This window comes from Neolamprologus multifasciatus, chromosome 11, assembly GCF_963576455.1.
Source record: "Neolamprologus multifasciatus chromosome 11, fNeoMul1.2, whole genome shotgun sequence".
Lineage (NCBI taxonomy): Eukaryota > Metazoa > Chordata > Actinopteri > Cichliformes > Cichlidae > Neolamprologus > Neolamprologus multifasciatus.
In genome coordinates this window covers 31619603-31646947 of record NC_140449.1, presented here as the reverse complement: position 1 = coordinate 31646947, position 27345 = coordinate 31619603, and the positions used below count along the sequence as shown (strand labels likewise).

Genomic DNA, 27345 nt, shown 5'->3' with positions numbered 1-27345 from the left:
TCTCTGTGCAATGAAATTCTTCCTTTGCTGTCCATATACAAATGCCAAGTTAGGTAAGGGTGAAAGCAGAGGTTCACAGAAACGTAAAGCAGAAGATGAAGTTTCCAAACCAACTTCATTTTAAGCCAAAGCCCAGAAAATATGATGAAGCATATTTTGCTGAGGTAGGTCTCCGCGACAGAATTAGTTTGCCCTGCGTCGGGAGCACGCGCTGGGCTCTTCAAATCACAGACAAACAGTATCCCACATTCTTGATTTTTAGTTCACAAACACTTGTTGTAATGACTAACTACATTTTGGAGATGTTTGCTCTTTATACAGTAAAGTTACAGTGGGATACAAATAATATCAGGCTGATCCTGCCACGATTTGTTCCCCCTGTCCAAATCACGGACAAACAGTAAAGCATAGTTTTTTGTGTTTTTCAACGCATTTTGCACAGAGAGTTATTTTTTTGAAAAATGTATTGATAGCAATGTTGAATATTATTACACAGGAAAAAACACTACACATAAAATAATTACACTATGACGCCTCTGTCTTTCTAAATGGAGGGACAGTTACTGTGTGTGTATATGTAAGCGTGTAAAAACTGCATGTAGTCAGATTAACAGTAACAGCAAAACAAAGGGGAGGGGGGGGGCAGTAAAAAACCACTGGGTTAAAGGAACAAGATAAATAGGGATAAAAATAAGACAAGATATTGAGATAAATAAAAATAAAAGTAAGAATAAAAAATAATTAAAGATAAATGAATAAGTACAAAAATAAGTAAGTGAAGACAAGTGAGGTATGCAGATGTTGAGGTAGATGGATGTACAAAGAAGCTTAATGTGTAAAATTAACTTAGTGTGCAAAGTGTCCTGATGTGCAAATTGCAGTTGAGGTAGGTCAGCTGTTCAGTTTGATACTAGTGGGGAAGAAGGAGATGTTGTCATGCAGCGGCTGTGTGAAGGCAAGAGAGGACCCAAATGCACGGCTCAAGACACGCGGGGATAAACTCAAAAGGCAGGTCTTTATTAATAGGAACATAAGAAGTCATACAAAACTGTACTGGGAGAAACTAAAGCTGAGGCGCTGGGAAGACACGGGGGAACACACACAACCTAGAGGGACGATACAACACGGAACAAAGGGATACTCTGACATAAATACACAGAAGGTAATGAGGGAAGTGGGAACACACGGGGAACACAGCTGAGGACAATTACTCATGACCGAGCGGGGAGGACACGAAACTGAAAATACTGACACCAAGATGTGGACCTTAAACACAACACAGTACACAGAGAAAGAGGCAGAGAGAGAAAAAGGCAGAGAACAAAGATGAATACACGAGGGGATGAGGAGAACACAGAAAACAAAGGACGGGAACACGGTACCAGAACAAACACCACAATAAAAGCATGGACACAGGGGGAATCCAAATACCAAACCAGACAATCCAATGAACATAAGGAACAAAATACAAAACCACAGGAAAACTAAAAACACTGGGTCAAAATGACCCAGGACCATGACAGATGTTGAGTTGGGACATTCTGGACTTCACACTTCTAAACCTTCGTCTCGAGGACAGAAGTGTAAGTGTGTGTGTGTGTCATTATTTTCCAGGTGGAAGAGGGAATAGTGAAGGGCATCAGCGATGGCATCTGATGCGGACCTGTTGGGCCGGTAGGCATACTGCTGGGGATCCAGAGTGTTTGGAATATTTCTCCTAATGTAGGCCAGCGCCACTTTCTCAAATCACTTTGCAATGATTGGAGTGAGTATAACTGGTCTGTAATCATTTAGACAGGTGCCTGGGCTTTTCTTGGGGAGAGGGATGATGGTTGTGGTCTTGAAGCATGTGAGAACGATGCACTGACTGAGGGAAAAGTTGAAGATGGAGGTAAGAACATCAGCCAGCTTGTTAGCACATGCTTCATGGGCTCGTCCACAGATGTTGTTTGGTCTGCTGCCTTGCGGGGGTTGATCTTCCTCAGGACCTTGTGTCTTGGTCTATTGAGACCGCTGTCGGGGGAAGGGTCAGGTGATGTGGGGGTTCTGGAAGGTCTGGAGGGTCTGGAAGGTCTGGGAGGTCTGGGGGGGGGGGGTGGGTCTCAAAGTTGGTGTAAAACACATTGAGATCATCTGGCAGACCACCTGGAGAGCTGATGATGTTGGTGGTGGCCCTATACTCTGTGATGTGCTGCAGGCATTGCCACATCTGCCTGGGGTCAGCATAAGAATAGAAGCCATCCAGCTTCTCTCTGTACTGCCTCTTTGCTGCTGTAATGGCTTTCCTCAGTCCATACTCAGGCCATGGAGAAGATCATAAAACAGCACATCGTAAGAGCAACTGACCCCCTGATGGACCCACTCCAGTTTGCTTACCATGCACGCAGAGGTGTTGATGATGCCAAAATCTTCATCTTGGACTCCATCCACAAACATCTGGAGCTCCCTGACTCCTCCGCCAGACTTCTGTTTGCTGATTTCTCATCAATGTTCAACACTCTGCAGCCTCATATCCTGGCCACTAAACTTTCCACCCGATTTTACCTGGATGATCAGCTAATCCTGTGGATATTGGACTTTTTGACCAACAGAACTCAGAAAGTTCGGGTCAACAAGTCTCTTTCCGGTCTCCGTTCCACCTCCACTGGCTCCCCCCCAGGGCTGTGTGCTCTCCCTCCTGCTCTTCATCCTTTACACCGATGACTGCAGATCCACACAGCCCAACTGTCACCAGGTTAAATATGCTGACGACACAGTTGTCGCTGTCAGGCCCCTTACAACACCATGGGCCTGCTCTGCAGGAGTTTGTAGAGTGGTGTAACAGCTCCAAACTTGAATTGAACGTGAGCAAAACCAAAGAGATGGTGACCTTCTCCAGTAGGCAGAGGGATCTGGCTGCTTCAGTCACCACCACCATCAACAGGAAGCCAGTGGAGGTAGTTGAGGAGTACAAATACCTGGGAACCATCTTTGACAACCTCCTGAAATTCTCTGCCAACACAGAGGAGATTCTCAGGAGGTGCCACCAACGGCTATACCTCCTTAGGAAACTCAACTCCTTTGGAGTCCGCACACCCATCATGATGACTTTTTACTATGCCTACCTGGAAAGCATCATGACTTTCTCCATCACCTGCTGGTTCACTCCCTCAGCCTTCAGAACAGGAAGAGACTGCAGCACACTGCATCAGTGTGGTCTAAAATCATTGGACTGCCTGTCAGAACTCTGGCACAGGTTTTCAGCCAATAGGCCCTTAGACAGGCAGCCAAAATCATCAACGACCCCTCTCACATTTCAATGGCTCCTTAGGGCGACGCCTCTGCTGCATTTCCTGCAGGACTGAGAGGAGGATAGCCACCTTTGTCCCCAAAGCCACTCTGGTTTTTAACTCCAGATTATAAGAATGTTTCCCACACCAGAAACATAAACTACCCTCTTCTTACACTACTGACACTTTATCCACTTTTAGTCACTTGCAGTTATTTATTCACCTTTAGTCACTTTAATTTTGGCTCACTTGGACTCAGTGCTTTGTGGCCTTTCTGGGAGTGGTGGCATTTGCGGTGGCTGCCAGGGAGAACGATGGCTGAAAGCTCCAGTGGTGAAGCTGAAAGCTCAGGTGGTAAGAAAATAGTAGAATCCAGATGATTGTGTGAGTTGCCGATGTCTAGTAGTGCCTGTCTCATGTATGTTAACAGTGCACAACACTTGTCGAGTGCAAAAAGAACAGAAAACACAAAAAACAAAAGAAAGTCGACATTCGAGAGTGGAGTGAGCAAACATGTCTGCCTCGAGGGCGCCATTGTCTTCGGTAAGGTAATATGGATTTTTAATAGATTTTTTACAGGTTGACATTATGTGGTCTGAACATTTGAATGAATCATTAGGTTTGCATTCACATCAGCACAATCTTGCAATTTACCCAAATGTTTTTTCAGTGTATGGAAAGAAAATCGACCTGATTTATGACCGGAAAAACAAACAATGAAAAAATTACAATGTAAGTTTATCACTGATGTAATTTACTTTGGTAAAACTCAATATAAACACAAAATGTGACTTATGTTGGTGTCACATTGTGCTTTGAACACATATCTTAATAGATATGAATAGAAGATAGAATGCCTTTATTGTCGCTATACAGTAGTACAATGAGATACAGAGCACAGTTCTGCAGCACTATACACATATTGACAGTATTAAATGGTAAAAACTGGTAAATGGCCTGTATTTGTATAGCGCAGAGGAAAAATATATAAAATGTACAAATATACAAGCCAGTTTTAAAAAGTAATATGTAATAAATAGCGTTATGTAATTTCACATAGAATTAGGTATTGCACAGTAGTGATTCATAGAGGAAATGGGGAAAATAGGGTGTGTGTACCATGATGTAGTAAGTTAGCAGGCTCTCAATGGATGAGTGGTAGAAGGTCAGCAGCAGGTTGGAGTTCAGCTTGTACCTTCTGAGGACCCTCAGGAAGGGCAGCTGCTGTTGGGCCTTCATAAACAACATGATGAACCACCTAGATAATTATTTCATAAGAAATCATGGAAGTTGTAAGGAGTTGTAAGCTCTAAGGTTAGCACAGTTAGTTTATATGGGACGGTCACGAGAAAGCCTCACAGTGTCATCAAGGGTGTGTCACAAGTTAACTTTAAACTTTCCACTTATTTGCATCATATTATAAAAGCAACCTCAAAGAGAAAAGAACACACAGTGACGAGCAGCTGTGTGTGTTTGGTAACTCAAGAAGTGTGGTAAGTTTTTATCTATCTACATATATACAACTTTCATATAAGTTCTTATATTATCTGTCTGTCTGTCTGTCTCTATGTATGTATGTATGTATATATATATATATATATATATATATATATATATATATATATATATATATATATATATATATGTGTGTGTGTGTATATATGTAAGTATGTATGTATATGTATATGTATATATATGTGTATATATATATATATGTATGTATATATATATATATATATATATATATATACACATACATATATACATACATATATGTAGAGAGCTTTCAGTGTATTCATTGTGCTGAATCAGATATGACACAATCTTTTTTTTTCCTCCACAGTTAATCAGAGTGATCATGGATGTGTTTCTAGTCCTTCTCCTGCTTTCAGGTAAGATTCCAGCAGTTTGGTAATTTCTCATTCAGCATATAATAATTCACTGTTTTTTCAAATATAAATTGTTGCTACCTTGAATTTTTTAAAAGAGAGGTAATAACTGACCAAAATATGTTTTATTAATTCATATTTGAGGGTGAGCTGTTGCTCCAGCATTATGACTTTGATCCAACAAAAATGCATATATAATTAAATTAAATAAAAGTAACAAATTAACTAAATTAATCTGGAATCTGGGTGACTATCAGTTTAGAAATTTTCAGATTCACTGACATAGGTACAAATGAAAAGTGGTTTCTGTCCACACATTAATAAGTCGAACCATCACTGATCTACTGAGGAAATCTTATTTAAGGAATTCTTTTACTGCAGAAAGTAAAATTCTATAGAAGTCCAAGTATACAAGCATTCTGAATAAATAAACAATATTTCTTAGTAAAATCTCAAATAACAATCCATTTCCTTCTTCAGCTTTCTGTGTCCCCACTGCTTCCTTTCCAAACTTCTATTACTTTGTGAATGAGAATATGACCTGGAATGAGGCCAATGCTTACTGCATCAAGGAGTACCTTGGACTTGCCCAAATTACTTATCCAGAGAACAACACTGCACTGGTGAACACTCCAGCCGGGGTATACACAGGCAAAGCCTGGATCGGACTTCATATAGGCGGTATAGGTTGGGCCTGGCTGGATGGACGACCACCCACATATTATAGCTGGAGCCTTGACGAGCCACACTACACTGGCCCTGGATATTGTGTGTTCACAGATGAGAAAGGATGGTATAGTGCAAGATGTACAGAAAAGCTTGGCTTCGTTTGTTTTGACGGTAGGTATAATAAGATCCTTTGTTGTAAGATTTTACTCCTGTAGATTAAATTGACCGTTGGTACTAATTTAGCAGAATGAGGCTCAAAACATGAAATAAATAATAAACATAAAAATTACAACTTTTAAATATTCTAGTTTGAGACTGGAATAAGGCTCCCAGTGAAGCTCAAACCTGAACTACTCAGTATAAATATTAAGAAAATATGAAGACTATATATATGCAGTACTGACATATGATTTATATGGTGTATTTAAATCACAGATTTTTTCTGCATAGCCTATTTTTCAAAACATAAATGAAATCATTAATATATGTATAATGTTACTAATGGAATCTATAACTTCTGTTTCTTTAACAGGCAGTGATTACATTTTTAATATGACATATGTGACTTGGAATGACGCCAAAATCAGCTGTGAAAACAAAAATTCAACTCTGGCACAAATCCCTGATGTGGAAACATTTGATGAAGTCAGCAGAGTTGTGGATAAAGAAATGTGGATTGGCCTTAGTTTTTCTCCAGTCTGGGTTTGGTCAGAAACTCAACAAATCAGCACATTCATGAACTGGAAAACAGGACAACCTAACAACGAGTTTAATTGCTCTGCTATATTGGTGGAAGATGGAACTTGGACCACCGAACCATGCATTCAACAATATCCTTTCTTCTGCTATGGAGGTATGAATGACATTTCCCTAGTTTTAACACTCAAGTGAATTTCCAGTGAATGACCAGAAAATATTTCTTGCACACTAATCAAGATATAATGAAGACAATATACTTCTTTGTTTAATTTTAGAAATATTTTTGCCTGTTTGCTTGTTTTCTGCCCCTGATAAATGGCAAAGATGGTCATGTGACATTCTCTATCTGCTGAAGGCTGAGTCTAAGGCTTTAACTAGTTTGATTTTTTTCTTTAGCAGTTAAAGCATAAATAATTTTAAAAAATGTAAATAACAAAGTCATCAGCAGCACAAAAATACAAATAACGAAGTGCACCTGCAGCATTTGCTTTTTTTTTTTAAATTTAAAAGTATATTAAATCAATGCTAGTTGCAAAAATAATTTCAATCCATTAATAAATCTACAGCATTAGCAAGTCTAAACATTACCTAGATATCTTAGGCTTTATATTTCAAAAAAAATGTAGTCACTTTATCTGCATGCAGCACAAAGACAAGTAGAAAATTTGACAAATTTATATTAAAAAAAGAACAATAAAAGCTATGATATTCGTTTAGGTCAAAGAGGTGCACTTAATAGTGATAGCATCTCTCCAAACATGGCATCTTAATGTTGTGACTGTGTTCTGTATATTTTAACAGGGTTTTGGTTAATGTTTAAGACATTCTATTTGAATCTAATAATATACTTATATATTATTAATAACTTCCTCTAAGCCAAGTACTTGTCAAATTCCATATGATTTATTTGGAAACGTTTTGTTTTTGTGTAGTTTACAAATCAAAGAAAACAGTGGTGAGCATGAATATCCAAACTGATGTCGACCTGGAAAATCCAGATAACCAGGCTGCCCTGATGCAACAGGTATAGTGTGTGTTAACAAGTTAGCCTCACTTGATTATTATTACCAGTAAGAGAGCTTTCTCCATTCTCTCAGCCAGTGTTGTGTCCAATGTTCCCTCTAATTTTTCATGTGTCTGAGCGAACACACAAACTCCTTGAGCGGTCCCTTGGACCACTGTGAGCAACAGCAGAAGTGTGCAGTGTGATCACGCCAGCATTGAATCCATCCAAGTTACATGGTTTATTAAAATAATCAAATCTCAACATTTACATTTATGTTAGACTACTTTTAATTAACTGCTTTAGCCCACTTACAATGAAAATTTAAAATAATCTTTTCATGACCTGTGTAGTACGTTAACAGTCTTGGAAGTAAAAATAACTTGAACTCCAATTTTGAAAAGACAACTTTTTTTTTTAAGTAAAGCTCTGACTTGTATTATGAGTATGAGTCTGTGGTTTGGGAGAGAGTCCTGTAACTCTGTCTGCAAAATACAGCATATAATGACCGATGTTGGGCAATTAATTATATAGTTACTTCTTCAAAAAAGTTACTGAGTTGTGCAAAGTTTTGCACAACTCAGCGGTTTACCTAAAAATGCTGCCAAGGCATTTTTAAAATAAACATATAAAACTATTTACAGAACAATCAGGTGTTCTGCATCAAATCTGATGCCACACAAATTATTTATGCCACTCCAAAAAATAATTTCTGTCCACTATGAGATGAAGGAGAACAACAGCCTGATACCTGCAGGCCTGACAACAGATGTATCACTCCTGTAACACCTGTAACATTCAGCAGTCGCCTCATTGTTCTGACACACACAACAAAACTATTGACTACACTACACACTAACTACACAAGATTTGCGCTAAATTTCGCAAATCTCTCACATCTCAAAACACCGCCGTCACTCCTAAAACTTCCCCCTCCCTAAACAACTAAATGTCATGTTTTGATTGGTCGACATGGTACATTATATCACTGTAATCCAGGAGTGATAAAAAGGTGGTAGCACTAAGCCTTTTTTTTTGCAGTGAAAGAGAAGCACAACCCATTTTGGAAAAAGAACCCAAACTTCACCCTAAGTTTCTTTAACAGGTGTGGCCTAGAGGAAAGATTATCATTAACCAAGCCATCGAAATAAATAGACAGTGAATAGTGTAGGTCCAAGACAGAATCCTGCAGCACTCAGTAAGTGAGATTAAAAAAAAATGGGAGAGACAAATGTTAGGTCTGAAAGGCCTATTTCCAATAGTGGACGCTAAAGTGATGCAATACAGAGTAAGCATCTGGTAGATTCTATATTTCTAAGATTTTTAGGTAAAGGTTTTATCTGAATTTAGAAGCAGGAAATCATCCACACCTTTATGTCTTTAAGACATTTCACTAATTGGGCAAAGTCTGGTTTATGGATAGATCAAGCTGTGTAGCAATGATACTGGAAATTGGAGTCTATCAGGTAGACAATTACCCTCCTAGGACCTGGCGTCCACATATGTGGACATCACATTTTGGGATGTCTGACCCCAAATAATAAATTCTGCTCTACAAGGGCCTGATAGCCACTTACGAGGACATCATACTGCCACTGTTCTATCAAAATTTTAAACATATGTCCTCATATGTGGATCTAATTTTTCTCAGAAACAAAAAACAGTTAAAAATATAAAATCTGGAAATTATTATTTTTTTTACTTTCAGTAGGTCCCAACATACCCAAATATCAAAGAGAAATTAAAAATGCATGTCATGGAAGAGTTTGGGTGTTTAGAGGTTAAATAAGACAAACTCATGTCTTTTGATGTGAGACTTTGTTTGTTTCAAGTCTTCCTGAGGTTGTAGTTAAAATAATATTATTTTTGTAGGGAAAAAAAACAAAACATGTTTACTCATTTTATTGTGCTTATTTTACTAAGATTCAGCTAGGACCCTTTCTAACTGTCAATGATAGTTTAAAAAATCGCATAGCATGGGGAATTTCTCCACTTCTGAAATCACGTATTTCAGAGGTGACTTACAGTAAGCGTATCTAACATAATTCATCCTCTTTCTACTTATTTAGCTGCAAGCAACACTCGCCAAGCAGGGTGTGACTGACTTCAAACTGACATGGACAAAAAAGCCTGTGCAGAACAGCAGGAAGAAACTTGATGGTACACACACACACACACACACACACACACACACACACACACAGACAGAATGAGTTTTCTCTGAATATTTAAGTGGTTTTATCTAATTTCAGATGCTTGTTTGAACGTGTGAGATTGACTTCCAGAGGACTGTGCTACAACATTGTTCTTTCAAAGGATCACTTTAAATTGTACACTCTTTACATTTGTTATTAGTTAATTATATTAGTCTAGGTATAAAACGGCATGTTTTGTGTGCATTAAGTCTGAATTGTAAACATTCAACTTTTCTCATTTCAGTTTTGTATTTAAAGGTAGTATATTTGACACCACATGTGCGACATTGATTAGGGATCCATTTTATTCAAATAATGCTGTTTTGTTAAACCTGCTGGTGTATCTCAGTTGCTTGCAAAGTGCCCATTAGGAGACATGTCTGATGAGTCTGTTAATTGGATTACTGAGACTCAGTTACAGTGGCTTGCAAAAGTACTCGGCCCCCTTGAACTTTTACCACATTTTGTCACATTACAGCCACAAACATGAGTCAATTTTATTGGAATTCCACGTGAAAGACCAACACAAGGTGGTGTACACGTGAGAAGTGGAACGAAAATCATACATGATTCCAAACATTTTTTTTTTACAAATAAATAACTGAAAAGTGGGGTGTGCGTAATTATTCAGCCCTCTTTGGTCTGAGTGCAGTCAGCTGCCCATAGACATTGGCTGATGAGTGCTAATGACTAAATAGAGTGCACCTGTGTGTAATCTAATGTCAGTACAAATACAGCTGCTCTGTGACGGCCTCAGAGGTTGTCTAAGAAGTTATTGAGAAATTTAAAGCAGGCTTAGGCTACAAAAAGATTTCCCAAGCCTTGAACATCCCACAGAGCACTGTTCAAGCGATCATTCAGAAATGGAAGGAGTATGGCACAACTGTAAACCTACCAAGACAAGGCCGTCCACCTAAACTCACAGGCCGAACAAGGAGAGCGCTGATCAGAAATGCAGCCAAGAGGCCCATGGTGACTGTGGGCGAGCTGCAGAGATCTACAGCTCAGGTGGGGGAATCTGTCCATAGGACAACTATTAGTCGTGCACTGCACAAAGTTGGCCTTTATGGAAGAGTGGCAAGAAGAAAGCCATTGTTAACAGAAAACCATAAGAAGTCCCGTTTGAAGTTTGCCACAAGCCATGTGGGGGACACAGCAAACATGTGGAAGAAGGTGCTCTGGTCACATGAGACCAAAATGGAACTTTTTGGCCAAAATGCAAAACGCTATGTGTGGCGGAAAACTAACACTGCACATCACTCTGAACACACCATCCCCACTATCAAATATGGTGGTGGCAGCATCATGCTCTTCTTCAGCAGGGACAGGGAAGATGGATGGAGCCAAATAGAGGGCAATCTTGGAAGAAAACCTCTTGCAGTCTGCAAAAGACTAGGGACTGGGGTGGAGATTCACCTTCCAGCAGGACAACGACATAAAGACAGGGCAACAATGGAATGGTTTAAAACAAAACATATCCATGTGTTAGAATGGCCCAGTCAAAGTCCAGATCTAAATCCAATCGAGAATCTGTGGCAAGATCTGAAAACTGCTGTTCACAAACGCTGTCCATCTAATCTAATTGAGCTGGAGCTGTTTTGCAAAGAATAATGGGCAAGGATTTCAGTCTCTAGATGTGCAAAGCTGGTAGAGACAGACCCTAAAAGACTGGCAGCTGTAATTGCAGCAAAAGGTGGTTCTACAAAGTATTGACTCAGGGGGCTGAATAATTACGCACAGCCCACTTTTCAGTTATTTATTTGTAAAAAATGTTTGGAATCATGTATGATTTTTGTTGCACTTCTCACGTGTACACCACTATGTGTTGGTCTTTCACATGAAATTCCAATAAAATTGATTCATGTTTGTGGCTGTAATGTGACAAAATGTGGAAACGTTCAAGGGGGCCGAATACTTTTGCAAGCCACTGTATTCAGCTTTGTAGTTATTTCTGATCTACACAATTAGAAATGTGTTTGACACTAAGAAGGAACATTTCAAGGATTTGTATTGTGAGTGTCCTCTAACATTTGCCACTATGAATCTATTTATTTTCTCTTTCATTTAGTAAGCACTATTTTTTCCCTCTTAAATACTATAACCTGTTAAGTTGCATTGTTTATTTATTTCCTTATTCATTTTAGGAAATCTGAAAATAAATTCTCCTGTATGTGTGTATTATGAACTTAGTCCCTCACACAAGACAAGTAAAGTCATTCTGTAACAATACCAATTTTTAGTAGTTGTTTAGTTGTTGTTAAAACTAAATACATAGTACAGAATAAACACAACATTATAAAAATCTGTTCTTGGGTCTGGTCACTCAACTGGGAGTTCAGATAAGGATCCAAAAGGGTGGAGTGCTCACTCTAGGTCAGCTCACTCTTTTTACTAGTTGTAATTTATTCCTTTGCATTTGTCAAAACTAAAGACAAATACAGCCTATTTATAAAGGTATGTAATTAGTTTTTGAGCCATGCAATCTAAACTAGACTCATATAGTTATATAGGTGAACGTAAACATCAATTCCCAGGTGAGGTCACTAGACTTCAGGTAGAGAAAAAAAAAACTACTTGCTTGACTTGTGAAATAAAAACAAAGGATGTTTCCACATTTACCTCATTGCTGTTATTCAATTCTTTACAGTTCAAACTCTCATTTTTATTGTAATAATAAATTAACAAACAAGCAATTTTTTTTTACTTTCTTTTATTGCCGTATAAATAAATGGTCTGTATTTGTACAGCGCTTTACTAGTCCCTAAGGACCCCAAAGCGCTTTACACATCCAGTCATCCACACACTGGTGATGGCAAGCTACATTGTAGCCACAGCCATCCTGGGGCGCACTGACATAGGTGAGGCTGCCGGACACTGGCACCACCGGGCCCTCTGACCACCACCAGTAGGCAACGGGTGAAGTGTCTTACCCAAGTATACAACAACTGAGACTGTCCAAGCCAGGGCTCGAACCAGCAACCTTCCGATAATAAGGCAACTTCTCAACTCTTGGGCCACGACCGCTCAAGAGTTGAATCGCATACACAAATAAATGCAATCAGACTGCAAGCTTATATGTAGTTTCCAGGATATTTAAAGCTAGAATGAGAGACAAAGCCCTCATTTGTCAGGAGCCTCTTCTGGAACAGCTCCAAATTTGGATTTGGGAGATTTTATTAATTCTGTTTTGTCATCAGACTTTCATCATTTACATGCAGTACCTTCAAAAGGTATCCATTTTTGCGCTGAAGGTCCTAACATCATGAGACAATTTCTCTTCCCTTACTGCCCTCCACAAACAGATGTCCCCAGAGGTTCAACAACCTGTAAACTGAGGTCTGTGTAGATTGTGCGACATTCTTTGCACAAACATGGAAATACAAAGGAAATACATGGAAATACATTTTTAAAATAAAATTTCCAGGGTTTGTTAAAAAACGAACCTTTTTGGAAATACTTTTGAGTCTTTACGCATCATAGCATTTTATCATTTATCATATGTAGCAAGTTCAAATTACAGATTTGAATATTTGCACTATAACAAAGTCCAATTTTTGTTGCTTATCAAGTTTTTCTCCTTTTTTCTTTTTTTTTTTTTTTCCAAATTCTACTTCCTCTCAGTACTGCAGTGTCATTTTATCATTTTCAAACCATTTTATTTTGGAAAATCTAATTGTACAAGCTAGCCAGGCTAACTCAACTAAACAACTTAAAGAGACACCAAACCGTTGTGACTGTTACAAGTGCCACAGGATTTTATCTTGTTTTAGTTGTTTTGAGTATGAGTATGACCTGGTTATGGCGTTCCATGTGTCCTGCTTGCTAACATCTTCCACCCTACTGTTATCTGCTGAATTACCTCAAGGGCATTTTTGCACAGTCTGCAACTGGGATCTTGTGTGTGGTTGTGGTAGTCCTCAGCAGTGTTGGGCAAGTTACTTTGAAAAAGTAATTAATTATAGTTACTAGTTACTACTTCAAAAAAGTAACTGAGTTACAATATTCTAAAGTAATTAATTACTTGAAAAGTAGCTATTGCGTTACTTTAAAAAAAACGTTTAACCCTCTGGGGTCCAGGGTATAATTGGCCATTTTTAACTACTTTTGATTTTCCCTCCACATTTTACCTTTAAAAACTATTTACTTTGTCTTGTTTGGTATCATTCTTTTTGGCACAACTTCACGTGTCTGAATTTACAGTTATGTTTTCATTTTGACATACTGTATTAACACAACTGATCTAAAATCACAAACATGTTTAATGAATCATATTTCATAACTGTAAATAAAAATATAAATTGTCAATTTTAAAATCATATGCACAAGTTTTGCAAACAAAGTTATTTGCATCCATTTACCTTTTACCCTTTTTAAAATAACCATTTCAAACTATTTACAGAACCATCAGCTGTTCTGCATTCAATAAGATGCCACACAAATTATTTGTGCCACTCCAAAAAATAATTTCTGTCCACTATAAAGGAGAACATCACAGCCTGATACCTGCAGGTCTGACAGCAGCAGGTGTATCACTCCTTTTTCTACTTGGAGACAGCAGTCACCTAATTGTTCTGACGCACAACACAAAACTATCCACAACAATACACACTAACTACACAAGACAACACATTAACTACACACTCCAAACACGCTAAATCTTTCACATCTCAAAACTCTCTCTCTCTCTCTCTCTCTCTCTCTCTCTCTCGCCATCACTCCTAAAACTTCCTGTTTTTTTTTTTCTCTCATAAGCAGAGAGTGCTTGCTAGCGCTGTCCTTAGACAGTAAACACGGTAAAAACGCCACATATATATTGTTTATCATGACTCTGGTTTTACGTGGCTTATCAACACAATTTAAAAACTGGTATATATCACCTTCTTGCTTTGTCTTTAAGTGGTCATGTAATTGGCCTACCACAACTACTTTATTCTTCCTCAGTCAAACAGCAGCACTCATGCGATTGTTTTGCCCCTTAGCTCCAGGTGTTGTGCTAGACAGTGATCGTGATTACCGTCCGTGGGAGCGCGCGCAGCTGCTTAAAGCTGTAGCGTCCAGATTACTTACATAGTCAGCTACAACTGATATAAGATGCGGTAAGCTGAACACAGCTTCAACCTTCTGTTTGTTGAAAAATAGTAACGGACCGCATTTTCTTGGTAGTAATTGTAACGGCGTTGTAACAATAGGAATAGTAATTAGTTAGATTACTCGTTACTGAAAAAAGTAACGCCGTTACTTGTAACGCAGTTATTCCCATCACTGGTCCTCAGCACCTATCAATCTTGTCCTTAGGTCTTGTTCCTGTGTGGTCTTTCAGTCTTTCTCAACATCAGCCACTTCCTATATTTGGTGGTGATACATGCCGTCCAGAAGCCTGTCCTTCCATGGTGGTTCCTCTCCTTTCTCAGGTTTCTGCTGCCTGATGTACTCACTAAGTACACAACCAGCCAATGGGTCTTTGTTTCATCCTGAATAGTGGTTCTGACACTTACTAGGATAAATAAAAGCTAAGGTGGAATGTCTCAGTTGGCAAAATTATGGATTTCAATTACGTTTACCAGAGAAATATCAATAACATAGTAAAAAGTAGTTTTTACAATTTGTCTATGCTTTTAATTGATGATGGTGGGATAAGGTCGTCAGACTGGTGGACCACTCACATAGAGGCCTTGCCCTGCGAAGATCCAGCGGGAAACCCCAAGTTATAATTGTTAAAGTCCATTACTACCAAGTAATGTGCTATGGGGGGCCTGGAAGCAAGGCCCGTTGCAATACAAGGGGAACCCAGTGGTTTTCCTGATTAAACCACAAGCACTGCCAAAGCTTGCTCTGCTTGAGGGACCTACCTCAAGGGTGTCCAGATAACCAAAACGCAATAATGTTTAAAGCCAGATGCCATACTTTAAAAAGGTGAGAGTAAAGAGTTTCTGGATCCGGAGAAGGGAATGTTATACGTGAAAAAGATCGACTTATTGACTGAAACTGTCGGATGAAGGTGCACTACTGGTTGACTCTTGTTTATAGCCAGTCCAAGATGATGTGGAGCTTTGAAGGAAGGAAGGTTTGGTCGACAGTGCAATTACATTGTAAACCTGTTAAGGCTGGAAAAATAACCGATTACACTACTTAAGATGTTTATTAAAGAACAAGTTAGTGGCCCAGTCAATTCCACTCCTCTTCTGTTGGCTGATCCCATCTGCGCGTGGTCTTCATGCCGCACCCAACCTCGCTCATGCTCTTGTACTGCACTTTCCACTTCAGCGTCCTGCTGTATCTTTCATTGGCCACCTTGACTCAAGGCAACAATTCCCCTTGTACTCTTCTCACTTCTAACTCTGTTGCCACCAATGAAGGCCCCGAGCTTCTGGTTGACAAGCTCTTTGATGTCCTTTGCTTGGCTAGCACACAACCGATAGAAGACAAAACTAGGAGTCTTATTTCTCAATAGGGACGCAAGTAAAACAGAGAAAATGCTGGACAAGCAGAGTTGTCTAAACAGTGAACATCAATTCCCTTGTGACCAAAGAAGCAAAAGACCCATGTTTCCGCCCGGTTTCGGACCGGGGACCTTTCGCGTGTGAGGCGAATGTGATAACCACTACACTACGGAAACGGTGAGCGATGGCTCGCTTGGCTTTGGAATGTGTCTTAATCAGTAATCTGACCAATCTGACAAATCTGATGGCATGTTACTATCATGCCCTTGAACGGAAGGAACCATGGAGAAGAGACAGACGCTCGCTAGCAAGGAATCTGAACTATAGTCTCGATGTTAGGCTCACTTAAACTTTTGACATTTAGGAGTTCTCTGAAGCAAGCGCAGCTCGACATATGCTGGCCTAAGAACCCCAGAACCTCGAGCAGCAGAACTGTTGCCTAAAGAGGCCATGCGTTTGATCGCGTTGTGCATTGGCTGAAAATAGGCCCAAGTCCTGTGCAGGCCAGCTAGAGCCACTCATTTCCAAGAGCTTAGTCTGTGCCTGCATCTTCAGTGAATATGGTGACTGGAGACATGTTGATTTGTGTGAAATTTCCTGAAATTTGGGCTATAGACAACTTTTTAGCAACATGAGCATCCAAAGGTTACAAGCGTCAGAGCCCTGTACAAGATTTGAGTACTTTCTCTCCTCTGTGTCCCAAACAGCAGTACAACCCCATAAGATAAAGCAATGCCTGCAGGCAGACACTTTTGTATAGGGAAACAAAGAAGCATGTTTCCGCCTGGTTTCGGACCAGGGACCTTTCGCGTGTTAGGCGAACGTGATAACCACTACACTACGGAAACGGAGCGTGCATGCCCTCTCGTCATTAGAGGGGCATTTCGATGCCTTCTTACATTTGAGGACTTTTATGACAGATCATGTAGGACTAGTGAGAAGCGGGGGAACTCCCATTTGTGTCATTTTTCAAGCATTCCCCCATTTATGGTTATATTGACAATCCAAATTGTGATCTCGAGATAGCATCTCTTCAAATGGGAGCTGATCTTCTTGTTGACAAGCTCTTTGATGTTCTTTGTCAGGCTAGCACACAACCTACAGAAGACAAACCCAAGAGACTTATTTGTTAATAGGGACGCAAGTAAAGCAGAGAAAACGCTGGACAAGCAGAGTTCTCTTGGACTAGCTTCTCTACTCATGGGAGCTCTTGCCTAGAAGACATTTTTGACTTGTGAGTGCACAGGTGGAATTGATGTTTTTTCAAACCCATTATAGGACTAGATTGTTAGATTGACTAGGATGTGGTGGAGAAATTCCACAGGGTCTTTTTGAATGATGGACTCTGTGCAAAAAAATGCACGTAGCATGCGATTAACGGGTGTGTGGTCATTCCAGGTAAAAGGCAGAGCAGAGAAGGAGACTGCTCACTCCCCGTCGGGGAATCGAACCCCGGTCTTCCGCGTGACAGGCGGAGATACTGTCCACTATACTAACGAGGACCTGCAAGGCACTGTCGGGGACACGTCAAGGTGGGATTCGCAGCAGGTATGACACACAAATTGTCGTCGGCCATGTAAAAATCCCCATCACTTTACCAGGAACTACAGTTTTATGGGTGTTTGACAGAGAACTTTTTTCTGCTTGCAGGAGGGATCCATGGTGTAACGGTTAGCACTCTGGACTTTGAATCCAGTGATCTGAGTTCAAGTCTCAGTGGAGCCTCATTTGGCTTTCTTGCCCTTTGCTCCGCAGTTGCATTAGCATTAGCACACACTAGCATGAGAGTCTAATTACTTATAGAACAAGTTAGTGGCCCAGTCAATTCCACTCCTCTTCTGTTGGCTGATCCCATCTGCACGTGGTCTTCATGCCGCACCCAACCTCGCTCATGCTCTTGTACTGCACTTTCCACTTCAGCGTCCTGCTGTATCTTTCATTGGCCACCTTGACTCAAGGCAACAATTCCCCTTGTACTCTTCTCACTTCTAACTCTGTTGCCACCACTGAAGGCCCCGAGCTTCTGGTTGACAAGCTCTTTGATGTCCTTTGCTTGGCTAGCACACAACCGATAGAAGACAAAACTAGGAGTCTTATTTCTCAATAGGGACGCAAGTAAAACAGAGAAAATGCTGGACAAGCAGAGTTGTCTAAACAGTGAACATCAATTCCCTTGTGACCAAAGAAGCAAAAGACCCATGTTTCCGCCCGGTTTCGGACCGGGGACCTTTCGCGTGTGAGGCGAATGTGATAACCACTACACTACGGAAACGGTGAGCGATGGCTCGCTTGGCTTTGGAATGTGTCTTAATCAGTAATCTGACCAATCTGACAAATCTGATGGCATGTTACTATCATGCCCTTGAACAGAAGGAACCATGGAGAAGAGACAGACGCTCGCTAGCAAGGAATCTGAACTATAGTCTCGATGTTAGGCTCACTTAAACTTTTGACATTTAGGAGTTCTCTGAAGCAAGCGCAGCTCGACATATGCTGGCCTAAGAACCCCAGAACCTCGAGCAGCAGAACTGTTGCCTAAAGAGGCCATGCGTTTGATCGCGTTGTGCATTGGCTGAAAATAGGCCCAAGTCCTGTGCAGGCCAGCTAGAGCCACTCATTTCCAAGAGCTTAGTCTGTGCCTGCATCTTCAGTGAATATGGTGACTGGAGACATGTTGATTTGTGTGAAATTTCCTGAAATTTGGGCTATAGACAACTTTTTAGCAACATGAGCATCCAAAGGTTACAAGCGTCAGAGCCCTGTACAAGATTTGAGTACTTTCTCTCCTCTGTGTCCCAAACAGCAGTACAACCCCATAAGATAAAGCAATGCCTGCAGGCAGACACTTTTGTATCGGGAAACAAAGAAGCATGTTTCCGCCTGGTTTCGGACCAGGGACCTTTCGCGTGTTAGGCGAACGTGATAACCACTACACTACGGAAACGGAGCGTGCATGCCCTCTCGTCATTAGAGGGGCATTTCGATGCCTTCTTACATTTGAGGATTTTAATGACAGATCATGTAGGACTAGTGATAAGCGGGGGAACTCCCATTTGTGTCATTTTTCAAGCATTCCCCCATTTATGGTTATATTGACAATCCAAATTGTGATCTCGAGATAGCATCTCTTCAAATGGGAGCTGATCTTCTTGTTGACAAGCTCTTTGATGTTCTTTGTCAGGCTAGCACACAACCTACAGAAGACAAACCCAAGAGACTTATTTGTTAATAGGGACGCAAGTAAAGCAGAGAAAACGCTGGACAAGCAGAGTTCTCTTGGACTAACTTCTCTTCTCATGGGAGCTCTTGCCTAGAAGACATTTTGACTTGTGAGTGCACAGGTGGAATTGATGTTTTTTCAAACCCATTATAGGACTAGATTGTTAGATTGACTAGGATGTGGTGGAGAAATTCCACAGGGTCTTTTTGAATGATGGACTCTGTGCAAAAAAATGCACGTAGCGTGCGATTAACGGGTGTGTGGTCATTGCAGCTAAAAGGCAGAGCAGAGAAGGAGACTGCTCACTCCCCGTCGGGGAATCGAACCCCGGTCTTCCGCGTGACAGGCGGAGATACTGTCCACTATACTAACGAGGACCTGCAAGGCACTGTCGGAGACACGTCAAGGTGGGATCCGCAGCAGGTATGACACAAATTGTCGTCGGCCATGTAAAAATCCCCATCACTTTACCAGGAACTACAGTTTTATGGGTGTTTGACAGAGAACTTTTTTCTGCTTGCAGGAGGGTTCCATGGTGTAACGGTTAGCACTCTGGACTTTGAATCCAGTGATCTGAGTTCAAGTCTCAGTGGAGCCTCATTTGGCTTTCTTGCCCTTTGCTCCGCAGTTGCATTAGCACACGCTAGCATGAGAGTCTAATTACTTATAGAACAAGTTAGTGACCCAGTCAATTCCACTCCTCTTCTGTTGGCTGATCCCATCTGCGCGTGGTCTTCATGCCGCACCCAACCTCGCTCATGCTCTTGTACTGCACTTTCCACTTCAGCGTCCTGCTGTATCTTTCATTGGCCACCTTGACTCAAGGCAACAATTCCCCTTGTACTCTTCTCACTTCTAACTCTGTTGCCACCACTGAAGGCCCCGAGCTTCTGGTTGACAAGCTCTTTGATGTCCTTTGCTTGGCTAGCACACAACCGATAGAAGACAAAACTAGGAGTCTTATTTCTCAATAGGGACGCAAGTAAAACAGAGAAAATGCTGGACAAGCAGAGTTGTCTAAACAGTGAACATCAATTCCCTTGTGACCAAAGAAGCAAAAGACCCATGTTTCCGCCCGGTTTCGGACCGGGGACCTTTCGCGTGTGAGGCGAATGTGATAACCACTACACTACGGAAACGGTGAGCGATGGCTCGCTTGGCTTTGGAATGTGTCTTAATCAGTAATCTGACCAATCTGATAAATCTGATGGCATGTTACTATCATGCCCTTGAACGGAAGGAACCATGGAGAAGAGACAGACGCTCGCTAGCAAGGAATCTGAACTATAGTCTCGATGTTATGCTCACTTAAACTTTTGACATTTAGGAGTTCTCTGAAGCAAGCGCAGCTCGACATATGCTGGCCTAAGAACCCCAGAACCTCGAGCAGCAGAACTGTTGCCTAAAGAGGCCATGCGTTTGATCGCGTTGTGCATTGGCTGAAAATAGGCCCAAGTCCTGTGCAGGCCAGCTAGAGCCACTCATTTCCAAGAGCTTAGTCTGTGCCTGCATCTTCAGTGAATATGGTGACTGGAGACATGTTGATTTGTGTGAAATTTCCTGAAATTTGGGCTATAGACAACTTTTTAGCAACATGAGCATCCAAAGGTTACAAGCGTCAGAGCCCTGTACAAGATTTGAGTACTTTCTCTCCTCTGTGTCCCAAACAGCAGTACAACCCCATAAGATAAAGCAATGCCTGCAGGCAGACACTTTTGTATCGGGAAACTAAGAAGCATGTTTGGTTTCGGACCAGGGACCTTTCGCGTGTTAGGCGAACGTGATAACCACTACACTACGGAAACGGAGCGTGCATGCCCTCTCGTCATTAGAGGGGCATTTCGATGCCTTCTAACATTTGAGGACTTTTATGACAGATCATGTAGGACTAGTGAGAAGCGGGGGAACTCCCATTTGTGTCATTTTTCAAGCATTCCCCCATTTATGGTTATATTGACAATCCAAATTGTGATCTCGAGATAGCATCTCTTCAAATGGGAGCTGATCTTCTTGTTGACAAGCTCTTTGATGTTCTTTGTCAGGCTAGCACACAACCTACAGAAGACAAACCCAAGAGACTTATTTGTTAATAGGGACGCAAGTAAAGCAGAGAAAACGCTGGACAAGCAGAGTTCTCTTGGACTAACTTCTCTTCTCATGGGAGCTCTTGCCTAGAAGACATTTTTGACTTGTGAGTGCACAGGTGGAATTGATGTTTTTTCAAACCCATTATAGGACTAGATTGTTAGATTGACTAGGATGTGGTGGAGAAATTCCACAGGGTCTTTTTGAATGATGGAGTCTGTGCAAAAAAATGCACGTAGCGTGCGATTAACGGGTGTGTGGTCATTCCAGGTAAAAGGCAGAGCAGAGAAGGAGACTGCTCACTCCCCGTCGGGGAATCGAACGCCGGTCTTCCGCGTGACAGGCGGAGATACTGTCAACAATACTAACGAGGACCTGCAAGGCACTGTCGGGGACACGTCAAGGTGGGATTTGCAGCAGGTATGACACACAAATTGTCGTCGGCCATGTAAAAATCCCCATCACTTTACCAGGAACTACAGTTTTATGGGTGTTTGACAGAGAACTTTTTGCTGCTTGCAGGAGGGTTCCATGGTGTAACGGTTAGCACTCTGGACTTTGAATCCATTGATCTGAGTTAAAGTCTCAGTGGAGCCTCATTTGGCTTTCTTGCCCTTTGCTCCGCATTAGCATTAGCACACGCTAGCATGAGAGTCTAATTACTTATAGAACAAGTTAGTGGCCCAGTCAATTCCACTCCTCTTCTGTTGGCTGATCCCATCTGCGCGTGGTCTTCATGCCGCACCCAACCTCGCTCATGCTCTTGTACTGCACTTTCCACTTCAGCGTCCTGCTGTATCTTTCATTGGCCACCTTGACTCAAGGCAACAATTCCCCTTGTACTCTTCTCACTTCTAACTCTGTTGCCACCACTGAAGGCCCCGAGCTTCTGGTTGACAAGCTCTTTGATGTCCTTTGCTTGGCTAGCACACAACCGATAGAAGACAAAACTAGGAGTCTTATTTCTCAATAGGGACGCAAGTAAAACAGAGAAAATGCTGGACAAGCAGAGTTGTCTAAACAGTGAACATCAATTCCCTTGTGACCAAAGAAGCAAAAGACCCATGTTTCCGCCCGGTTTCGGACCGGGGACCTTTCGCGTGTGAGGCGAATGTGATAACCACTACACTACTGAAACGGTGAGCGATGGCTCGCTTGGCTTTGGAATGTGTCTTAATCAGTAATCTGACCAATCTGACAAATCTGATGGCATGTTACTATCATGCCCTTGAACGGAAGGAACCATGGAGAAGAGACAGACGCTCGCTAGCAAGGAATCTGAACTATAGTCTTGATGTTAGGCTCACTTAAACTTTTGACATTTAGGAGTTCTCTGAAGCAAGCGCAGCTCGACATATGCTGGCCTAAGAACCCCAGAACCTCGAGCAGCAGAACTGTTGCCTAAAGAGGCCATGCGTTTGATCGCGTTGTGCATTGGCTGAAAATAGGCCCAAGTCCTGTGCAGGCCAGCTAGAGCCACTCATTTCCAAGAGCTTAGTCTGTGCCTGCATCTTCAGTGAATATGGTGACTGGAGACATGTTGATTTGTGTGAAATTTCCTGAAATTTGGGCTATAGACAACTTTTTAGCAACATGAGCATCCAAAGGTTACAAGCGTCAGAGCCCTGTACAAGATTTGAGTACTTTCTCTCCTCTGTGTCCCAAACAGCAGTACAACCCCATAAGATAAAGCAATGCCTGCAGGCAGACACTTTTGTATCGGGAAACAAAGAAGCATGTTTCCGCCTGGTTTCGGACCAGGGACCTTTCGTGTGTTAGTCGAACGTGATAACCACTACACTACGGAAACGGAGCGTGCATGCCCTCTCGTCATTAGAGGGGCATTTCGATGCCTTCTAACATTTGAGGACTTTTATGACAGATCATGTAGGACTAGTGAGAAGCGGGGGAACTCCCATTTGTGTCATTTTTCAAGCATTCCCCCATTTATGGTTATATTGACAATCCAAATTGTGATCTCGAGATAGCATCTCTTCAAATGGGAGCTGATCTTCTTATCGACAAGCTCTTTGATGATCTTTGTCAGGCTAGCACACAACCTACAGAAGACAAACCCAAGAGACTTATTTGTTAATAAGGACGCAAGTAAAGCAGAGAAAACGCTGGACAAGCAGAGTTCTCTTGGACTAGCTTCTCTTCTCATGGGAGCTCTTGCCTAGAAAACATTTTTGACTTGTGAGTGCACAGGTGGAATTGATGTTTTTTCAAACCCATTATAGAATTAGATTGTTAGATTGACTAGGATGTGGTGGAGAAATTCCACAGGGTCTTTTTGAATGATGGACTCTGTGCAAAAAAATGCACGTAGCGTTCGATTAACGGGTGTGTGGTCATTCCAGGTAAAAGGCAGAGTAGAGAAGAAGACTGCTCACTCACCGTCGGGGAATCGAACCCCGGTCTTCCGCGTGACAGGCGGAGATACTGTCCACTATACTAACGAGGACCTGCAAGGCACTGTCGGGGACACGTCAAGGTGGGATTCGCAGCAGGTATGACACACAAATTGTCGTCGGCCATGTAAAATTCCCCATCACTTTACCAGGAACTACAGTTTTATGGGTGTTTGACAGAGAACTTTTTTCTGCTTGCAGGAGGCTTCCATGGTGTAACGGTTAGCACTCTGGACTTTGAATCCAGTGATCTGAGTTCAAGTCTCAGTGGAGCCTCATTTGGCTTTCTTGCCCTTTGCTCCGCAGTTGCATTAGCACACGCTAGCATGAGAGTCTAATTACTTATAGAACAAGTTAGTGGCCCAGTCAATTCCACTCCTCTTCTGTTGGCTGATCCCATCTGCGCGTGGTCTTCATGCCGCACCCAACCTCGCTCATGCTCTTGTACTGCACTTTCCACTTCAGCGTCCTGCTGTATCTTTCATTGGCCACCTTGACTCAAGGCAACAATTCCCCTTGTACTCTTCTCACTTCTAACTCTGTTGCCACCACTGAAGGCCCCGAGCTTCTGGTTGACAAGCTCTTTGATGTCCTTTGCTTGGCTAGCACACAACCGATAGAAGACAAAACTAGGAGTCTTATTTCTCAATAGGGACGCAAGTAAAACAGAGAAAATGCTGGACAAGCAGAGTTGTCTAAACAGTGAACATCAATTCCCTTGTGACCAAAGAAGCAAACGACCCATGTTTCCGCCCGGTTTCAGACCGGGGACCTTTCGCGTGTGAGGCGAATGTGATAACCACTACACTACGGAAACGGTGAGCGATGGCTCGCTTGGCTTTGGAATGTGTCTTAATCAGTAATCTGACCAATCTGACAAATCTGATGGCATGTTACTATCATGCCCTTGAACGGAAGGAACCATGGAGAAGAGACAGACGCTCGCTAGCAAGGAATCTGAACTATAGTCTCGATGTTAGGCTCACTTAAACTTTTGACATTTAGGAGTTCTCTGAAGCAAGCGCAGCTCGACATATGCTGGCCTAAGAACCCCAGAACCTCGAGCAGCAGAACTGTTGCCTAAAGAGGCCATGCGTTTGATCGCGTTGTGCATTGGCTGAAAATAGGCCCAAGTCCTGTGCAGGCCAGCTAGAGCCACTCATTTTCAAGAGCTTAGTCTGTGCCTGCATCTTCAGTGAATATGGTGACTGGAGACATGTTGATTTGTGTGAAATTTCCTGAAATTTGGGCTATAGACAACTTTTTAGCAACATGAGCATCCAAAGGTTACAAGCGTCAGAGCCCTGTACAAGATTTGAGTACTTTCTCTCCTCTGTGTCCCAAACAGCAGTACAACCCCATAAGATAAAGCAATGCCTGCAGGCAGACACTTTTGTATCGAGAAACAAAGAAGCATGTTTCCGCCTGGTTTCGGACCAGGGACCTTTCGCGTGTTAGGCGAACGTGATAACCACTACACTACGGAGCGTGCATGCCCTCTCGTCATTAGAGGGGCATTTCGATGCCTTCTTACATTTGAGGACTTTTATGACAGATCATGTAGGACTAGTCAGAAGCGGGGGAACTCCCATTTGTGTCATTTTTCAAGCATTCCCCCATTTATGGTTATATTGACAATCCAAATTGTGATCTCGAGATAGCATCTCTTCAAATGGGAGCTGATCTTCTTGTTGACAAGCTCTTTGATGTTCTTTGTCAGGCTAGCACACAACCTACAGAAGACAAACCCAAGAGACTTATTTGTTAATAGGGACGCAAGTAAAGCAGAGAAAACGCTGGACAAGCAGAGTTCTCTTGGACTAGCTTCTCTTCTCATGGGAGCTCTTGCCTAGAAGACATTTTTGACTTGTGAGTGCACAGGTGGAATTGATGTTTTTTCAAACCCATTATAGGACTAGATTGTTAGATTGACTAGGATCTGGTGGAGAAATTCCACAGGGTCTTTTTGAATGATGGAGTCTGTGCAAAAAATGCACGTAGCGTGCGATTAACGGCTGTGTGGTCATTCCAGGTTAAAGGCAGAGCAGAGAAGGAGACTGCTCACTCCCCGTCGGGGAATCGAACCCCGGTCTTCCGCGTGACAGGCGGAGATACTGTCCACTATACTAACGAGGACCTGCAAGGCACTGTCGGGGACACGTCAAGGTGGGATTCGCAGCAGGTATGACACACAAATTGTCGTCGGCCATGTAAAAATCCCCATCACTTTACCAGGAACTACAGTTTTATGGGTGTTTGACAGAGAACTTTTTTCTGCTTGCAGGAGGGTTCCATGGTGTAACGGTTAGCACTCTGGACTTTGAATCCAGTGATCTGAGTTCAAGTCTCAGTGGAGCCTCATTTGGCTTTCTTGCCCTTTGCTCCGCAGTTGCATTAGCACACGCAAGCATGAGAGTCTAATTACTTATAGAACAAGTTAGTGGCTCAGTCAATTCCACTCCTCTTCTGTTGGCTGATCCCATCTGCGCGTGGTCTTCATGCCGCACCCAACCTCGCTCATGCTCTTGTACTGCACTTTCCACTTCAGCGTCCTGCTGTATCTTTCATTGGCCACCTTGACTCAAGGCAACAATTCCCCTTGTACTCTTCTCACTTCTAACTCTGTTGCCACCACTGAAGGCCCCGAGCTTGTGGTTGACAAGCTCTTTGATGTCCTTTGCTTGGCTAGCACACAACCGATAGAAGACAAAACTAGGAGTCTTATTTCTCAATAGGGACGCAAGTAAAACAGAGAAAATGCTGGACAAGCAGAGTTGTCTAAACAGTGAACATCAATTCCCTTGTGACCAAAGAAGCAAACGACCCATGTTTCCGCCCGGTTTCAGACCGGGGACCTTTCGCGTGTGAGGCGAATGTGATAACCACTACACTACGGAAACGGTGAGCGATGGCTCGCTTGGCTTTGGAATGTGTCTTAATCAGTAATCTGACCAATCTGACAAATCTGATGGCATGTTACTATCATGCCCTTGAACGGAAGGAACCATGGAGAAGAGACAGACGCTCGCTAGCAAGGAATCTGAACTATAGTCTCGATGTTAGGCTCACTTAAACTTTTGACATTTAGGAGTTCTCTGAAGCAAGCGCAGCTCGACATATGCTGGCCTAAGAACCCCAGAACCTCGAGCAGCAGAACTGTTGCCTAAAGAGGCCATGCGTTTGATCGCGTTGTGCATTGGCTGAAAATAGGCCCAAGTCCTGTGCAGGCCAGCTAGAGCCACTCATTTTCAAGAGCTTAGTCTGTGCCTGCATCTTCAGTGAATATGGTGACTGGAGACATGTTGATTTGTGTGAAATTTCCTGAAATTTGGGCTATAGACAACTTTTTAGCAACATGAGCATCCAAAGGTTACAAGCGTCAGAGCCCTGTACAAGATTTGAGTACTTTCTCTCCTCTGTGTCCCAAACAGCAGTACAACCCCATAAGATAAAGCAATGCCTGCA

The 27345-nt window shown here is 42.0% G+C and overlaps 1 protein-coding gene and 17 non-coding genes across 18 annotated transcripts; 5 read left to right on the top strand and 13 right to left on the bottom strand.

The window, feature by feature from the left end:
- Positions 1–4226: 4226 nt before the first annotated feature.
- On the top strand, positions 4227–11672 carry LOC146508943 (macrophage mannose receptor 1-like). Its single transcript, XM_085176474.1, has 7 exons — positions 4227–4762; positions 5113–5161; positions 5639–5998; positions 6360–6680; positions 7459–7550; positions 9599–9689; positions 9782–11672. The coding sequence occupies exons 2-7, from the start codon at positions 5128–5130 to the stop codon at positions 9799–9801; spliced, it is 918 nt and encodes a 305-aa protein (XP_085032600.1). The 5' UTR covers positions 4227–4762; positions 5113–5127; the 3' UTR covers positions 9802–11672.
- A 4595-nt stretch (positions 11673–16267) lies between these two features.
- trnav-cac (transfer RNA valine (anticodon CAC)) lies at positions 16268–16340 on the bottom strand. Its single transcript has one exon. It is a non-coding gene; the product is annotated as a tRNA-Val (tRNA).
- Positions 16341–16939: 599 nt separating this feature from the next.
- Positions 16940–17012, bottom strand: trnav-aac (transfer RNA valine (anticodon AAC)). The gene has a single exon. It is a non-coding gene; the product is annotated as a tRNA-Val (tRNA).
- A 582-nt stretch (positions 17013–17594) lies between these two features.
- On the bottom strand, positions 17595–17666 carry trnad-guc (transfer RNA aspartic acid (anticodon GUC)). Its single transcript has one exon. It is a non-coding gene; the product is annotated as a tRNA-Asp (tRNA).
- Positions 17667–17817: 151 nt separating this feature from the next.
- Positions 17818–17889, top strand: trnaq-uug (transfer RNA glutamine (anticodon UUG)). Its single transcript has one exon. It is a non-coding gene; the product is annotated as a tRNA-Gln (tRNA).
- Positions 17890–18363: 474 nt separating this feature from the next.
- trnav-cac (transfer RNA valine (anticodon CAC)) lies at positions 18364–18436 on the bottom strand. Its single transcript has one exon. It is a non-coding gene; the product is annotated as a tRNA-Val (tRNA).
- A 599-nt stretch (positions 18437–19035) lies between these two features.
- On the bottom strand, positions 19036–19108 carry trnav-aac (transfer RNA valine (anticodon AAC)). The gene has a single exon. It is a non-coding gene; the product is annotated as a tRNA-Val (tRNA).
- A 581-nt stretch (positions 19109–19689) lies between these two features.
- trnad-guc (transfer RNA aspartic acid (anticodon GUC)) lies at positions 19690–19761 on the bottom strand. Its single transcript has one exon. It is a non-coding gene; the product is annotated as a tRNA-Asp (tRNA).
- A 149-nt stretch (positions 19762–19910) lies between these two features.
- On the top strand, positions 19911–19982 carry trnaq-uug (transfer RNA glutamine (anticodon UUG)). Its single transcript has one exon. It is a non-coding gene; the product is annotated as a tRNA-Gln (tRNA).
- Positions 19983–20450: 468 nt separating this feature from the next.
- On the bottom strand, positions 20451–20523 carry trnav-cac (transfer RNA valine (anticodon CAC)). The gene has a single exon. It is a non-coding gene; the product is annotated as a tRNA-Val (tRNA).
- Positions 20524–22534: 2011 nt separating this feature from the next.
- Positions 22535–22607, bottom strand: trnav-cac (transfer RNA valine (anticodon CAC)). Its single transcript has one exon. It is a non-coding gene; the product is annotated as a tRNA-Val (tRNA).
- A 599-nt stretch (positions 22608–23206) lies between these two features.
- On the bottom strand, positions 23207–23279 carry trnav-aac (transfer RNA valine (anticodon AAC)). Its single transcript has one exon. It is a non-coding gene; the product is annotated as a tRNA-Val (tRNA).
- Positions 23280–24083: 804 nt separating this feature from the next.
- On the top strand, positions 24084–24156 carry trnaq-uug (transfer RNA glutamine (anticodon UUG)). Its single transcript has one exon. It is a non-coding gene; the product is annotated as a tRNA-Gln (tRNA).
- A 468-nt stretch (positions 24157–24624) lies between these two features.
- trnav-cac (transfer RNA valine (anticodon CAC)) lies at positions 24625–24697 on the bottom strand. The gene has a single exon. It is a non-coding gene; the product is annotated as a tRNA-Val (tRNA).
- A 599-nt stretch (positions 24698–25296) lies between these two features.
- Positions 25297–25368, bottom strand: trnav-aac (transfer RNA valine (anticodon AAC)). Its single transcript has one exon. It is a non-coding gene; the product is annotated as a tRNA-Val (tRNA).
- A 576-nt stretch (positions 25369–25944) lies between these two features.
- On the bottom strand, positions 25945–26016 carry trnad-guc (transfer RNA aspartic acid (anticodon GUC)). Its single transcript has one exon. It is a non-coding gene; the product is annotated as a tRNA-Asp (tRNA).
- A 151-nt stretch (positions 26017–26167) lies between these two features.
- On the top strand, positions 26168–26239 carry trnaq-uug (transfer RNA glutamine (anticodon UUG)). Its single transcript has one exon. It is a non-coding gene; the product is annotated as a tRNA-Gln (tRNA).
- Positions 26240–26707: 468 nt separating this feature from the next.
- trnav-cac (transfer RNA valine (anticodon CAC)) lies at positions 26708–26780 on the bottom strand. Its single transcript has one exon. It is a non-coding gene; the product is annotated as a tRNA-Val (tRNA).
- Positions 26781–27345: the final 565 nt, after the last annotated feature.

Excerpts from the sequence above, each read along its gene's own strand:
- LOC146508943 (XM_085176474.1), top strand. The coding sequence starts at position 5,128 with ATGGATGTGTTTCTAGTCCTTCTCCTGCTTTCAG. Across the intron at positions 5,999-6,359 it reads TGGCTTCGTTTGTTTTGACG|GCAGTGATTACATTTTTAAT; the intron begins GTAGGTATAATA and ends TTTCTTTAACAG. Across the intron at positions 7,551-9,598 it reads AGGCTGCCCTGATGCAACAG|CTGCAAGCAACACTCGCCAA; the intron begins GTATAGTGTGTG and ends CTACTTATTTAG.